The sequence below is a fragment of the Lasioglossum baleicum genome, chromosome 12 (assembly GCF_051020765.1).
Source record: "Lasioglossum baleicum chromosome 12, iyLasBale1, whole genome shotgun sequence".
Taxonomy (NCBI): domain Eukaryota; kingdom Metazoa; phylum Arthropoda; class Insecta; order Hymenoptera; family Halictidae; genus Lasioglossum; species Lasioglossum baleicum.
In genome coordinates this window covers 2989027-3001935 of record NC_134940.1, presented here as the reverse complement: position 1 = coordinate 3001935, position 12909 = coordinate 2989027, and the positions used below count along the sequence as shown (strand labels likewise).

Genomic DNA, 12909 nt, shown 5'->3' with positions numbered 1-12909 from the left:
CTCTAAAATTGAATTTAAATTATTTCTTTAATAAAATGATTACAGCATACTTTTGATAGTTGCAATTGTGTCTATTTCATTGAAATATTTGATAATCGATTAATAGGAACCCTAATAATCGATTTTGTACGCATATCGATGTGCTACAAACCATCGATATTAGAACTATCGAGTTCCTACTCGAAATCGAGTAAAGAAGATTCGGTCAGATTCGGTGACAAGCAATTCTTACATTTCTTACGGTTGCTGCGAATCTAACAATTAAATTTAGAATTTCATGTTGTATTTCTCTTCATAAGTGGATGGTGATATAAAAATAAGATTTGATTACTATCTACAATTGGTTGCGAGTAGTGAGTGTACAAAATGACGCTCATAAATAAGGTAAAGTTGTAACTTTGAATTTAGTGTAAATAGCTGAAAGTTTTCTAATTCTTAATGTTTCCTCGATAACTCAATTTTAGATGGAAACGGAGGAAAAGATTTCGAAGGGAGAGGGTTTTAAACCGTATTATATTACAAAGATTGAAGAGCTACAATTAATCGTAGCTGAGAAGAGTCAAAATTTGAGGAGGTTACAAGCACAACGTAACGAGCTGAATGCGAAAGGCATGTTATTCTAATCGACTTTATTTATTCTGTACTCTTTATTTATTCTACACGCTTTATTTATTCTTTGCACTCGAATGGTGACTCTGAGGCGCCAGTAAAAATATTATTAAATTCGTCTGTACCCTATAGATTGTAAAAAGCTCAACTGTTCTATAAGAAAACAGATTCAATTCGATGTGCAGAATATAAAAAAGATTACATAGCATAAACATGATCTGGGTTGAAAGAAATGTCTTGATCTTCTAATTAAAATTGCTACGAGTGCGAAGGGTTAATAGCTACACGTTTAGAATCAACCGTTTTCTGTAATAAATCCTTTATTCGTCACTTCAGTACGTATGTTACGAGAAGAGCTACAACTTCTTCAAGAACAAGGATCGTACGTTGGAGAAGTTGTGAAGCCAATGGACAAAAAGAAAGTCTTAGTCAAAGTGCATCCAGAGGGCAAGTTTGTAGTGGACATAGATAAGAACATTGATATCAACGATGTGACACCAAACTCGAGAGTGGCGCTACGCAACGAAAGTTATACTCTTCATAAGATTTTACCGAATAAAGTAGATCCGCTAGTATCTCTCATGATGGTGGAAAAGGTGCCAGATTCTACCTATGAGATGGTTGGTGGTTTAGATAAGCAGATCAAGGAAATAAAGGAAGTTATAGAACTACCTGTTAAACACCCAGAATTGTTCGATGCTCTTGGAATAGCGCAACCTAAAGGAGTACTTTTATATGGACCACCAGGTAAGAAAAATCGTCTATGAAAAAGATTGTTCCATCTCTAGTAAACGATATTAGTAAATCATATCTCAAAACTTATTTTCAGGTACAGGGAAAACTTTATTGGCGAGAGCGGTGGCCCATCACACAGAGTGTACATTTATTCGTGTGTCCGGCTCTGAATTGGTACAGAAATTCATTGGTGAAGGTTCGAGAATGGTGCGTGAACTTTTTGTAATGGCTAGAGAACATGCGCCGTCTATTATATTCATGGATGAAATAGATTCGATTGGAAGTTCCCGTATCGAGTCTGGATCTGGTGGAGACAGCGAGGTAAGCATTATGCTTTATACTTTAAAGTTTCGTTCTCTATACTCGTGTCTAATGAATACAATGATTAGGTTCAAAGAACTATGCTCGAGTTGCTGAATCAGTTGGATGGGTTCGAAGCAACGAAAAATATCAAAGTTATTATGGCAACGAACAGAATCGATATATTGGACCCTGCTTTACTCAGACCTGGACGTATCGATCGTAAAATTGAATTTCCACCACCAAGCGAGGAAGCGCGTCTTGATATTTTGAAAATTCATTCAAGAAAAATGAACTTGACTCGTGGCATTAATTTAAGAAAAATCGCAGAACTTATGCCTGGCGCATCTGGTGCAGAAGTGAAGGTATTGGATATTCACAGTTTCTGAGAATAATGACGTACATCTAATTTGTTTATTCATTTCTTTATCATTTTTAGGGAGTTTGTACAGAAGCCGGTATGTATGCTCTCAGAGAACGTCGCGTTCACGTTACCCAAGAAGATTTCGAGATGGCTGTTGCGAAAGTTATGCAGAAAGATTCTGAGAAGAATATGTCGATCAAGAAGTTATGGAAGTAAATTAGTTAGGCTTATTGTTTTAATACTGTTTACATTTTTTCGTAAAATCATGTATGAAATTCACATGACTTCGTATCAAATCAAACTGATGATTGTAAAAAAAAGAAGATTTATTTCAAGGTGTACCATTAATATATGAAGATTTAATTAATTCACTACTTTGTAATTGTCTAATTTTCTTAATGTCGTGAAATATACTGACACGTATTTACTGAATCGATGTCTTTGTTATTTGTATTACTTTTTCTTTATATGCAAGTAATAAATAAAACCACCATTCAAGATTTATGCAAACAATAGATCTACTTTAATAAATGTGAAAAGAATGCATACACCTTGGTGAGAATTTTCACTATTACTAATTATTTAGAAAAAATGAAATTTAATTTGTCCGCACTGTGCCTGTGCATCACTGTGCATCGCTCCTATTCTTATATTACCTATTTATTTTTCCCCAATACCCCCACTGTAGCCACTCCAAATGGCACTACAGTTCGAAGGCAGCGTGGGTCACGTGCCTTCCGGTTCCGATAGCTGATGAGCGCCGTGAGCGGGAACTGGCGGGAACCAGCGGGAACACGCCGCGTCACCGTGAGCGTGGGTAGCGTTCCTCCGTACACATTATTTAGTTTCTAATTACAATACATCTTTAGTTAAAGGTAGAATTGTTAATAGTTTAAAATGGGGAAAAAATCAAAAATTGGAAAGCAGAGGAAGGATAAGTACTATCAATTGGCTAAAGAAACCGGTAAGTGTTTGCGGTTAATATTTGTTACATTCACATAAAATTGTTATTAAGATGTTGCGTGAAAGAGTTTCAGTGCCATTAACCAAATAAAGAGATCATCTACTAAAATGTAAACCTATTTTCTTTAGCTGCATCGTATAAGCAACATCTCTTATAGGTTACGTTTCATAGGTTACAGGTCACGTGCTGCTTTCAAATTAATCCAGTTGAACCGAAAGTTCGAGTTCTTACAAAAATCACGAGTATGCGTGGATTTGTGTGCAGCTCCTGGAGGATGGATGCAAGTTGCACGGCAGAATATGCCGGTATCTTCTATAGTGATTGGCGTAGATTTGTTCCCTATAAAACAGATTCCAGGATGCATCGGTTTGGTGGAAGATATCACGACAGATAAATGTCGAGTTGCTATATCTCGTGAATTGAAGACATGGAAAGCTGATGTGGTATTGAACGACGGAGCGCCGAACGTTGGTAAAAATTGGCTCCACGATGCGTACCAACAGATTGTTTTAACTTTGTCGGCTTTGAAAATGGCAACACATTTTCTAAGACCGGGCGGATGGTTTGTTACAAAGGTTTTCAGATCGAAAGACTATCACGCGTTGATTTGGGTTTTGAAACAGTTGTTTAGAAAGGTACTTCATTTATAATTATAACAATGTTATTCGTATGATGGACCTATTTAATCGTTATATCTTCTATTTAAGGTACATGCAACTAAACCTCAAGCTTCGCGTAGCGAATCTGCTGAAATATTTGTTGTGTGCCAGTATTACATTGCTCCTGACAAGCTGGACCCAAAGTTTTTAGATCCGAAATATGTATTCTCGGAATTGGAGATAGAATCGGCGAATAAGTTAAATGTTTATAATCCAGGAAAAAAGAAACTGAAAGCTGAGGGATATCCGGAGAATGATTACACTTTATACCACAAATTATCGGTTAAAGATTTTATAGAGCACGAGAACGCGGTAGAAGCGTTACAAGATGCTTCTGAAATTGTTTTCGACGATGAAGTCATTACAAATCACGAAGCAACGACTAATGAGATTAAGGAATGCTGTAAAGACATTAAAGTGTTGGGCAAAAGAGATTTGAAACTTTTGCTGAGTTGGTGGAAAACGATGAAAGATGCTTTGAAAGAAAAGGAAGCGATAGTAGAAGAGGTAGTAAATGAGCCGGTAGAAGTGCCACCTGTGACTCAGGAAGAAATGGAAGACTTGGAAGATCAGGAAATAACAAAACAGATCGAAGGACTTCGAGCAGAAGAAGCTAAAGAATTGAAACGGAAGAAGAAGAAAGCTAATAAGGAGAGACAGAAGTTGAATGAACGCTTGAATCTAAAAATGGTTCATAAAGGAGATGAAGGTCCTGTACTGGAAGGAGATGATATGTTTAGTTTGAAAGAAATTAAGACGTATCAACAATTAGAAGAGATTACGAATCAACAACCGGATATAGTAGCTGAGAGCGATGTAGATTCAGACGACGAGAAAAGGAAACCGAAAACAGTTAGATACAACAAAGATGAAGGACATTTAGATAGCTCCGGAAGGTATTATAAAACAGATGCAGATGGTAGCGGCTCAGAAAATTCCAGTGACGCATCAGACGATGATTCGGATAGTGAAAAATCAGGTTTAGGTATGTAATACTTGAATATGTATACATTACGTGTATCTTCACATTTTTATATTAACTTCCCTCTTATTAGGTTTGGATGACTCTGATGACGAAGGTAGAAGGCAAGTTCGAAGTAAAAAGAAGAAACACGAAGATGATTCAGAAAATCCGCTGTTAACCGATTTAGATCATAGGGACAAAAAGGCTAAAAAAATTCACAAAGCTGAACTGTGGTTCGAGAAAGACATTTTCAAAAATTTAGAAGACGAGAAAGATGAAGATTTTCAATTGGATAAAATGGTTGAAGAGTACAAGAAGAAAGGTGGTCGCATAATAGGGGAAGACGCAACAGTTGGCGAAAAGGAAACTAAGATCAGTAATGGAAAGGCGAAGATGGATAATACTGTGAGCGATGATGCCGTTGACAATGAAGTTAACAGCGAAGACACTGACTCGGGTTCTGACTACGACATGGACGAAGCGATGCCTACAAATAAGAAGAATAAGAAAAATACCGTTGGCGGGAAAAATGGTTTTGAAATAGTTTCAAAAACGAATGGTGAGTACATTGTTGACTTTATGTTAATTGTCAGATTATAAAAATGGTCTTATATGATTTGCAGATGTTAAACCGAGAAAAAGGAAACGTTTGTCAGAAGAGGATCTAGCGTTAGGGTCATTATTAATTCAGAGCAAGAAAACTCGAAGAAATTTAATAGATTCAGCTTGGAACAGGTACGCGTTTAACGACGAGCATTTACCCGACTGGTTTGTAAAGGACGAACAAGAGCACATGAAGAAAGAAGCACCTGTGCCTAAAGAACTGGTCGATGAGTACAAGAAGCGGATAGAAGACGTGAACGTTCGACCAATTAAGAAAGTGCTGGAAGCGAAGGCTAGGAAGAAACGTCGTGCAGTAAGGAAATTGGACAAAGCGAAGAAAAAGGTGGAAGCAATTATGGAGAACACAGATATTAGCGACAGAGAGAAGGCGAAACAAGTGCAAGCGTAAGGATTATTGTTTATCAGAAATAATTAGAGTATTACTCGATAGTGTGTTCGTACACATATTAATTTACATTTTCATTATAGACTATACAGAAAGGCTGAGAAACAACCCAAGAAAGAAGTCACATACGTAGTGGCGAAGAAACATATGGCGCAGAAAAAAGCAGCGAGGCCCGCGGGTGTAAAAGGACGTTACAAGATGGTCGATCCAAGAATGAAGAAAGATTTACGAGCAGCGAAAGCAAAAGAGAAGACGAAAGGACGAGGAAAGAAGAGCCGTGGCGGCAAACCACCTCGAGGAAAGGCTAAACCTCACACGGGGAAGAAGATGAAAAAATAATCTCTTTTTTTACCGCTATTATGAAATCTGCTGTTAAGCAACAAAATCCTGTACATACATAGTTTGCGATTAAAGTATTTTGTATATACATGCTTGCGCAACCAAGCGAATTTATTGTTTGGTATTCGTTTGACCCGTTGGGTGAGAAGCAACAGTTCTTGTCGCGATGTGTGATAAGTAGACTGCGGATCTTTATGCATTTATGAAAAAATTCGTTGGGCGAAGTATAAAACAGTGTAAAATTAGGAAAATTTAAGAACATTGTGATGTTGTATTTAATGTACCGAAGTCGTTATGGGATGTAATCAATTTTTATTTTATTTCTTGGGACTACAACCAACGCAAAACATTTTTATTTTGCATGTTTGGTCTTATTTCCAGTGGTAGTAGCCTTTACAGATTCGAAATAAGTAAAAATCGTATTAAATTCTGTGGAATTTTATATTTTAGCATTTTTCCAACATTTTTAGAAGCTATAAATGCATAATGAACCGCAGTCTAGTTATGATAACCGCGATTTCGTGTTTCACGCGAAGAAAGTCAAATGATCTTTGCTTGCGTTGTTACTTCAAATCGTAATGCCTAGTTGTCGGAATAATTACAATTGCAGAGATTGTTCAAAGAGTATCTCGGGTCGCCTCCCTGAAACACGGCAACCCCACTCGCGCGCGCGCGCGCGCGAATACTGCCGACGATGTTTAGTTCGAACGACACACATGCCGCTGGCAGGAATAGATCGACGTATGTATACGTGTTACCGTATTTACAGAATTGTGCACGTAACGTGTTGCAATTTCTAATCAGTGTTCAAACAAGCATAGACGAATGGGAAACGTAATCAATCTCGCAGCGATCTACTACGGGATCTACAATGATTGACTTCGTTCCACGCAGCAGCTTCTTGTCCCCACTCCTCCTCGGTTCGTGTAATTGCTAACGGCATCTCTGCCGGGTTATATGCCGTGCATCGAACATTCTGATGCAACCGTGGACTGCGTAGAATGTCGGGACCTTGCGGTCGATGTCAAGGACAAGGCCGATAGCATTTAGAAAGATCGTTCTACGTCGACATTGTTGCAATCAAAGCGGCGTCGGGCGGAACTTCTTTCTTTTTCCCTGCTGGCACAACGCCAAAAATCGCATCATCCTCTTCCGCACTTCGTCATCGACCTGCGGAGATTTTGCGAAACGCGCATGAACATCGATACGCGTCTTGTCACGTACGATTTTTTTCGACCTCTCCCTCTCCCTCCGTCTCCACCCGTACGCATCTTTATTTTACTTTCTTTTTTCATTCACTTGTCCGCCATTCACAAGGTCTTCGCTGTTCAAACGTTCTCGTGTGTTTATACGAAGTACCGGTACTCACGTAATCGCGTCGAGCGACCCGCTGCAAGAGTCAATGTCAAGGCCGAGCCTAGTGACACGTTATAGCGTTTCGTAACACAACGAAATCCGTCTCGTAGCTGCGGAAAAAATATTAATCGATGCCTTTTTTCAGATTTTGCTCTCCTCGGTAACTGTTGACGATTCAAGCTGAAAATAATAGAACAGAAAAGCCCAGTAACTACAAAAGATTAACATAGTGTCCGCCTATTGTTGCATCGGGACGATTTTAGAAAATCGTAACCGGTTTAATTTTAAAGGCCACCGACAAATCTCGGAAGCGCGACGATACATACCCACAGTTGTTCCAATTTGCTCGACGTCAGCCAAGTTTACATTCGGCGCCAAACACTTGTAGGTACTGCGACCGATCCTCGTAAATCTTGATGCATTAGCGCCGGCACCGCTGAACTTGAGAACACGGAGAATTTTGAACTTTCGCTTGCCTCGTTTTATCTTTTGTGTACCTTCTCTAATCTCTAAATACAGGGTGAGTCACGAATCGTGATCAGTAGACTGCGGATCTTTCGGTTCGATTCTTTTAGCTAAAATAATATCGTTCGAGGAGAGCTTCAAGGTAATCATACCAAATCTTTTTTGTCAACCCTCTTTCTCTAGAGTTATCAAGGTCACCTTCAGTTTTCTTAACGGTTAAATACAATATTTTTACTGCCATCTTTCAGGGGATACTGATTGTGAGACGAATTCGGCAAGTATCATAATAACAAATATCTTTTTCGGAATCTAAAACGATGAAAAAAGTGGACACCATTTTGAGCATCTATTCAATTAAGGTGAATTATATTTTTTTAACGTTTCCTTGGTCTCGATGAAGTAAAACAAATTTTATTTATTACTAGACTGTAGATCTCCATGCATTTATGGCTTCTAAAAATTTTCAAAAAAATCACCGTGATTGGGAACGAACGTGATCGCCATTAGCGACGATGGGACAGGAATTTAATCTCTATTAGTGCTCTGCAAACAGATTATTCATGCAGTTCCTTCATCGAAACGATCCAGCATAAGTGAGTCAGTTCCGAGCAGCTTTTATGGTCTTAACAGCTTCGGAATTTTTCGTGTTTCGTCATGTTTCCGAAATATCGGGGTTCTAGAGGGGAACTCGGTGAAACTGAGAACCTTGAACCATTCAGGCACCTTATGTGCCGAGTTAAAATTATGATGAGAAATTGCGCCAGGAATACCCGCAATTGAGAAACAAGCGGTATCGCGAATGAACAACACAATTTATCGAACAGTTTTTCTGGCAACGGCCGCACAAATTCTTACTATATATTTTATCACCGAACGAGAAGAATGACGCCGCAAGAAATCTTGTATACGGCGTGCTCGTCGAACTGTAAACAATGAGGAGCTTTAATTTTAACTCTCCGAATACAAAAGCATCTTATTTTCTAAATATACATTAGAACGTGTCGAGAGATCCCAACCAGCACACATCGTCTCATAGATGTCTGTTTCATGTCGTCGTCCCGTCTGAACGTCTATGTCCCAAAGATACGTCTTTTAGTCGCCAAAAAGATATCTTTATGGAGACGTTGTTTTCACAGCAGAGGGTGAACGTCTTTCAGCTGTCTCATTTCAGTCGTAAATGCAACGTCTCCATAAAGGATATCTTTTTGGCGACTGAGAGACATTTTCCGGAGACGTTGTTTTTCCTACGCCGCCGGTAAAGAGTGGGGTGGAGTAGGGGGATACAGCTTCTAAGGAAGAACTTTTTTCTGTGCACTTTTTCGAAAAAAGAGCTCTGCATGCTAATCCGCAATAATACAGAGAGTATTTCAACGCAAAGAGCATTTGGAAAAAGTGTACAGAAAAAAAGTTCTTCCATAAAAATGTACACTTTTGTTGTTTACAAAGTTCCAAGAGCCAAATCCAAAAAAGGGCTCTGTACGGGACCCCGCAATAATGCAGAGAATATTTCAACACAAAGAGCATAAAAAAATATTGCTTCTTCACGAAATGCGGCTTACCCGCGTGATCGAAAAAATCAAGCTGTTTCATATATTCTCTGTCAGTGTCTTTCCTGCGAGAAACATATCTGCTTCTCTGTCTTCGTAGTTCACCCCGAGTGGCGCTGTTGAAGTTACTATTTTTGGTCCGGCGCACATGGTCGACACCAGTCGACACCGGTCGACACCAGGTTTAGAGAAGTGTCTAATTGTATTAGTGTATTGTAATAGTGATAATTTATCCGACGAGTGTATATTTACAAAAGTAAGTACTTCCATTGCTGTTATTTGTTACCGTTAGTGTTTTTTGCTGATGCCCTTCCGCTATATTCGAAGTTTACTATGGGGTTGGCAAGAAAGTCAAAGAAAGTACTTTCGGGGTAGACTGCTTTTTCTAGGATTGCAAGGGTGCGGGATTGCAATTGATTGCAATCCTGGAAACGAGTCTACCGCCCTAATGTGTAAATAAGTGTGAAGTCAAAAAATGAACAAAAATTGGTCATATTTCCATTCCTTCATTCTATTTGCTATTTTTCTAAATATATTCTTTAATTAAATATATTTACGTCGTAATTACATATATGTTTAAATTAGTCTCTAAATTTTACCATACTTTTCAATTCTTAGAATATATACACACAAATGGAGACGCCTACAAATACATGGACCGTTGTCCAATTTTTGGCGGACGGAACGGTAGAAGCGGTGCCAAATAGTTGGCTGGAAGACGACAAATGTTATTGGCCACCGGTACACAAATCAAAATTGAGCAACGCAATCCAACAATGTGAACTGCCTCAACCTTCGTGGGAGCACTTCTCTGTAAAGATCTTCAAAAACAGTACCTTTGGTAAGTTAAAGTAGTTACACACCATACATGTATAATTAAAATAATAATTATATAATGCTTCTAGACGGCTACACGAAGGCTAGAAGAAAAGCAAAGGAGGCCGAAGAGACCAATGACTTGTTTAATAAATACACTTAAAATAGCTGACGTTTATCTTTCATTTTCATTAAATTAACAGAATGTGATATGCTACATAACAATTTTTTATTTTAGGCAGCAGAAGTGCACAATACGGGGGGCACAACAGCTACAACTTTGCCAGGAAAGTCTAGGTATCATTATGACTGACGTGCTGGCATGGCGGTCTGCTATAGCTGATTGGGCCGGAAGGGCAAAAAACCGTTTGCAAATTATCGAACGGCCAGCCTTGTTATATGTAATTATCACCCTTATTTTAATATTATTATTATAATGATTATTCATGTGCAAATTAATAAACAAAGATATTCTTATTCAAGGTGCAGCGGAGAAAGCCAAAGTGGACGGCAGCCGGAAGAAACATGAACAAAGCGAGTGTGACCAAGTGATTTTAATTTCAATATATCTGTGGTTATCAGGAAGAACGCCGCATGTCACATATACTTTCACTTTCGATCGCTAATACTTTGACATAGGAGGTTGGTTAAATTGCATTGTTGTCTGAGCCTTCCAAACGTGTTTCCATGACTTTTTTTCTGGTAAATATGTACAGTAGCGGACAAAAGTGTAAGACCGCTCTAAAGAAGACGATAACTTTTTTAATATTTTACTATACGATTTGAACTTTTTTGGGAAACTAGAGCAATTAGTTTACTAAAGGACGCGAAAAGAAATTTTTTCAAAAATTGCAATTGATCGGAATTGTTGAAAAAATACTAAAAGTTGATTGTTTATTTAAACATATCCTGAAAATTTCGTCAAAATCGGTCGACGTTGCAATGAGCTACAAACGTTTAAAGATGGTAAAAATTGCAGATTTTCGGCAATAAATCGTGAAAATCTGCAATTTCTACCATCTTTAAACGTTTGTAGCTCATTGCAACGTCGACCGATTTTTACGAAATTTTCAGGATATGTTTGATTGACACAGATCTACACAAAACGTGTTTTTTAAATTTTCAATATAGGCCCACATAAAATAATTAAAAAATCAACTTTTAGTATTTTTTCAACAATTCCGATCAATTGCAATTTTTGAAAAAATTTCTTTTCACATCCTTTAGTAAACTAATTGCTCTAGCTTCCCAAAAAAGTTCAAATCGTATAGTACAATATTAAAAAAGTTATCGTCTTCTTTAGAGCGGTCTTAAACGTTTGTCCGCTACTGTAAATCCTATACTCTAAAGTCTAAAGCTCAATGAATGCATAAACTCGAATTTTTGAAAGTGTGACATGCGGCGTTTTTCCTTACAACCACAGACATTATCAGTAATATTTTATTTTCACTTTTATATTTTATTTTAATTTTTATATTTTTTAATTTTAGTATACAGGGTGAGGCGCCAGAAACAGGCCCCCTGAATAAGCATTAATCAGATGTTAGTAGCTTTTTTGTAGATGGACGCGTAAAGGACATGTGAAGGTCAACTTAATTTTTTTAAATGGAATGAGGTATTTTTTAATACATCAATTATGCAGCTGGACATTCATTATAAAAAAGTACTAACCTATGTATGTCGAAAAATTAGTAGTTCAGGGGATATTTCAATTTAAATAACTCTAAAATACCATTACTGTCGTACTAAGACGTTAATGTTTACTTACTTATGTAACGTCTTAGTACGACAGTAATGGTATTTTAGAGTTATTTAAATTGAAATATCTCCTGAACTATTAACTTTTCGACATACATAGGTCCAGCTGCATCATTGATGTATTAAAAAATACCTCATTCCATTTAAAAAAATTAAGTTGACCTTCACATGTCCTTTACGCGTCCACCTGTAAAAAAATAATACACTACATAATGTACCCCTTCAGACCATGCAACTTCTGTATACAAAACTTTTTCGTGCAACGCATACTTTGGAAGTTATTATAGGTGTGCAAGTTGCGTGGACCACCCTGTATACTGATTCTGATGTTTCAACTGTATATTTTATTCAATTTTTATATTTTAATTTAAGTGTATTAATTTTAATGTTTTAAGTGCGTGATATTGTATTTTAATTTTAATACTTTATTTCTAATATATTAATTCTAATGTTTTAAGTGCGTGATATTTTATTCTGAATGTAGTATTTTATTTTACGCATACTTTGGAAGTTATTTATTGGTGTGCAAGTTGCGTGGACCACCCTGTATACTGATTCTGATGTTTCAACTGTATATTTTATTTCAATTTTTATATTTTAATTTAAGTGTATTAATTTTAATGTTTTAAGTGCGTGATATTGTATTTTAATTTTAATACTTTATTTCTAATATATTAATTCTAATGTTTTAAGTGCGTGATATTTTATTCTGAATGTAGTATTTTATTTTACGCATACTTTGGAAGTTATTTATTGGTGTGCAAGTTGCGTGGACCACCCTGTATACTGATTCTGATGTTTCAACTGTATATTTCATTTCAATTTTTATATTTTAATTTAAGTATATTAATTTTAATGTTTTAAGTGCGTGATATTGTATTTTAATTTTAATACTTTATTTCTAATATATATTAGAATTTAATATATTAATTTTAATGTTTTATATATATTATTTTATATATATTTTTATTTTATAAATAGTACATATATTATTATAATAAACTATTTGTTCGTTTACTTTAAA

General features: G+C 36.7%; 3 protein-coding genes across 3 annotated transcripts; all 3 read left to right on the top strand.

The window, feature by feature from the left end:
* The first annotated feature begins 208 nt into the window (after positions 1-208).
* On the top strand, positions 209-2440 carry Rpt6 (26S proteasome regulatory subunit Rpt6). Its single transcript, XM_076435872.1, has 6 exons — positions 209-384; positions 465-609; positions 946-1356; positions 1439-1665; positions 1734-2009; positions 2084-2440. Exons 1-6 carry the CDS (start codon positions 367-369, stop codon positions 2222-2224), a joined length of 1218 nt encoding a protein of 405 aa, XP_076291987.1. The 5' UTR covers positions 209-366; the 3' UTR covers positions 2225-2440.
* A 335-nt stretch (positions 2441-2775) lies between these two features.
* LOC143214602 (pre-rRNA 2'-O-ribose RNA methyltransferase FTSJ3) lies at positions 2776-6031 on the top strand. The gene is made up of 6 exons (XM_076435859.1): positions 2776-2972; positions 3144-3607; positions 3680-4616; positions 4687-5154; positions 5219-5603; positions 5688-6031. The coding sequence occupies exons 1-6, from the start codon at positions 2906-2908 to the stop codon at positions 5941-5943; spliced, it is 2577 nt and encodes an 858-aa protein (XP_076291974.1). The 5' UTR covers positions 2776-2905; the 3' UTR covers positions 5944-6031.
* Positions 6032-8930: 2899 nt separating this feature from the next.
* LOC143214615 (uncharacterized) lies at positions 8931-12909 on the top strand. The gene is made up of 4 exons (XM_076435885.1): positions 8931-9567; positions 9930-10152; positions 10217-10528; positions 10611-12909. The coding sequence occupies exons 1-3, from the start codon at positions 9460-9462 to the stop codon at positions 10288-10290; spliced, it is 405 nt and encodes a 134-aa protein (XP_076292000.1). The 5' UTR covers positions 8931-9459; the 3' UTR covers positions 10291-10528; positions 10611-12909.

What these genes read in the sequence shown, in the direction of transcription:
- LOC143214602 (XM_076435859.1), top strand. Translation starts at nt 2,906, where the DNA reads ATGGGGAAAAAATCAAAAATTGGAAAGCAGAGGAAGGATAAGTACTAT. An exon ending in TGAAACAGTTGTTTAGAAAG is followed by an intron (nt 3,608 to 3,679) that starts GTACTTCATTTA and finishes CTTCTATTTAAG; the next exon opens with GTACATGCAACTAAACCTCA. An exon ending in TAGTGAAAAATCAGGTTTAG is followed by an intron (nt 4,617 to 4,686) that starts GTATGTAATACT and finishes CCCTCTTATTAG; the next exon opens with GTTTGGATGACTCTGATGAC.
- LOC143214615 (XM_076435885.1), top strand. Translation starts at nt 9,460, where the DNA reads ATGGTCGACACCAGTCGACACCGGTCGACACCAGGTTTAGAGAAGTGT. An exon ending in ACGAGTGTATATTTACAAAA is followed by an intron (nt 9,568 to 9,929) that starts GTAAGTACTTCC and finishes TTCAATTCTTAG; the next exon opens with AATATATACACACAAATGGA. An exon ending in CTTCAAAAACAGTACCTTTG is followed by an intron (nt 10,153 to 10,216) that starts GTAAGTTAAAGT and finishes TAATGCTTCTAG; the next exon opens with ACGGCTACACGAAGGCTAGA.
- Rpt6 (XM_076435872.1), top strand. An exon ending in GATCTGGTGGAGACAGCGAG is followed by an intron (nt 1,666 to 1,733) that starts GTAAGCATTATG and finishes TACAATGATTAG; the next exon opens with GTTCAAAGAACTATGCTCGA. An exon ending in CATCTGGTGCAGAAGTGAAG is followed by an intron (nt 2,010 to 2,083) that starts GTATTGGATATT and finishes TATCATTTTTAG; the next exon opens with GGAGTTTGTACAGAAGCCGG.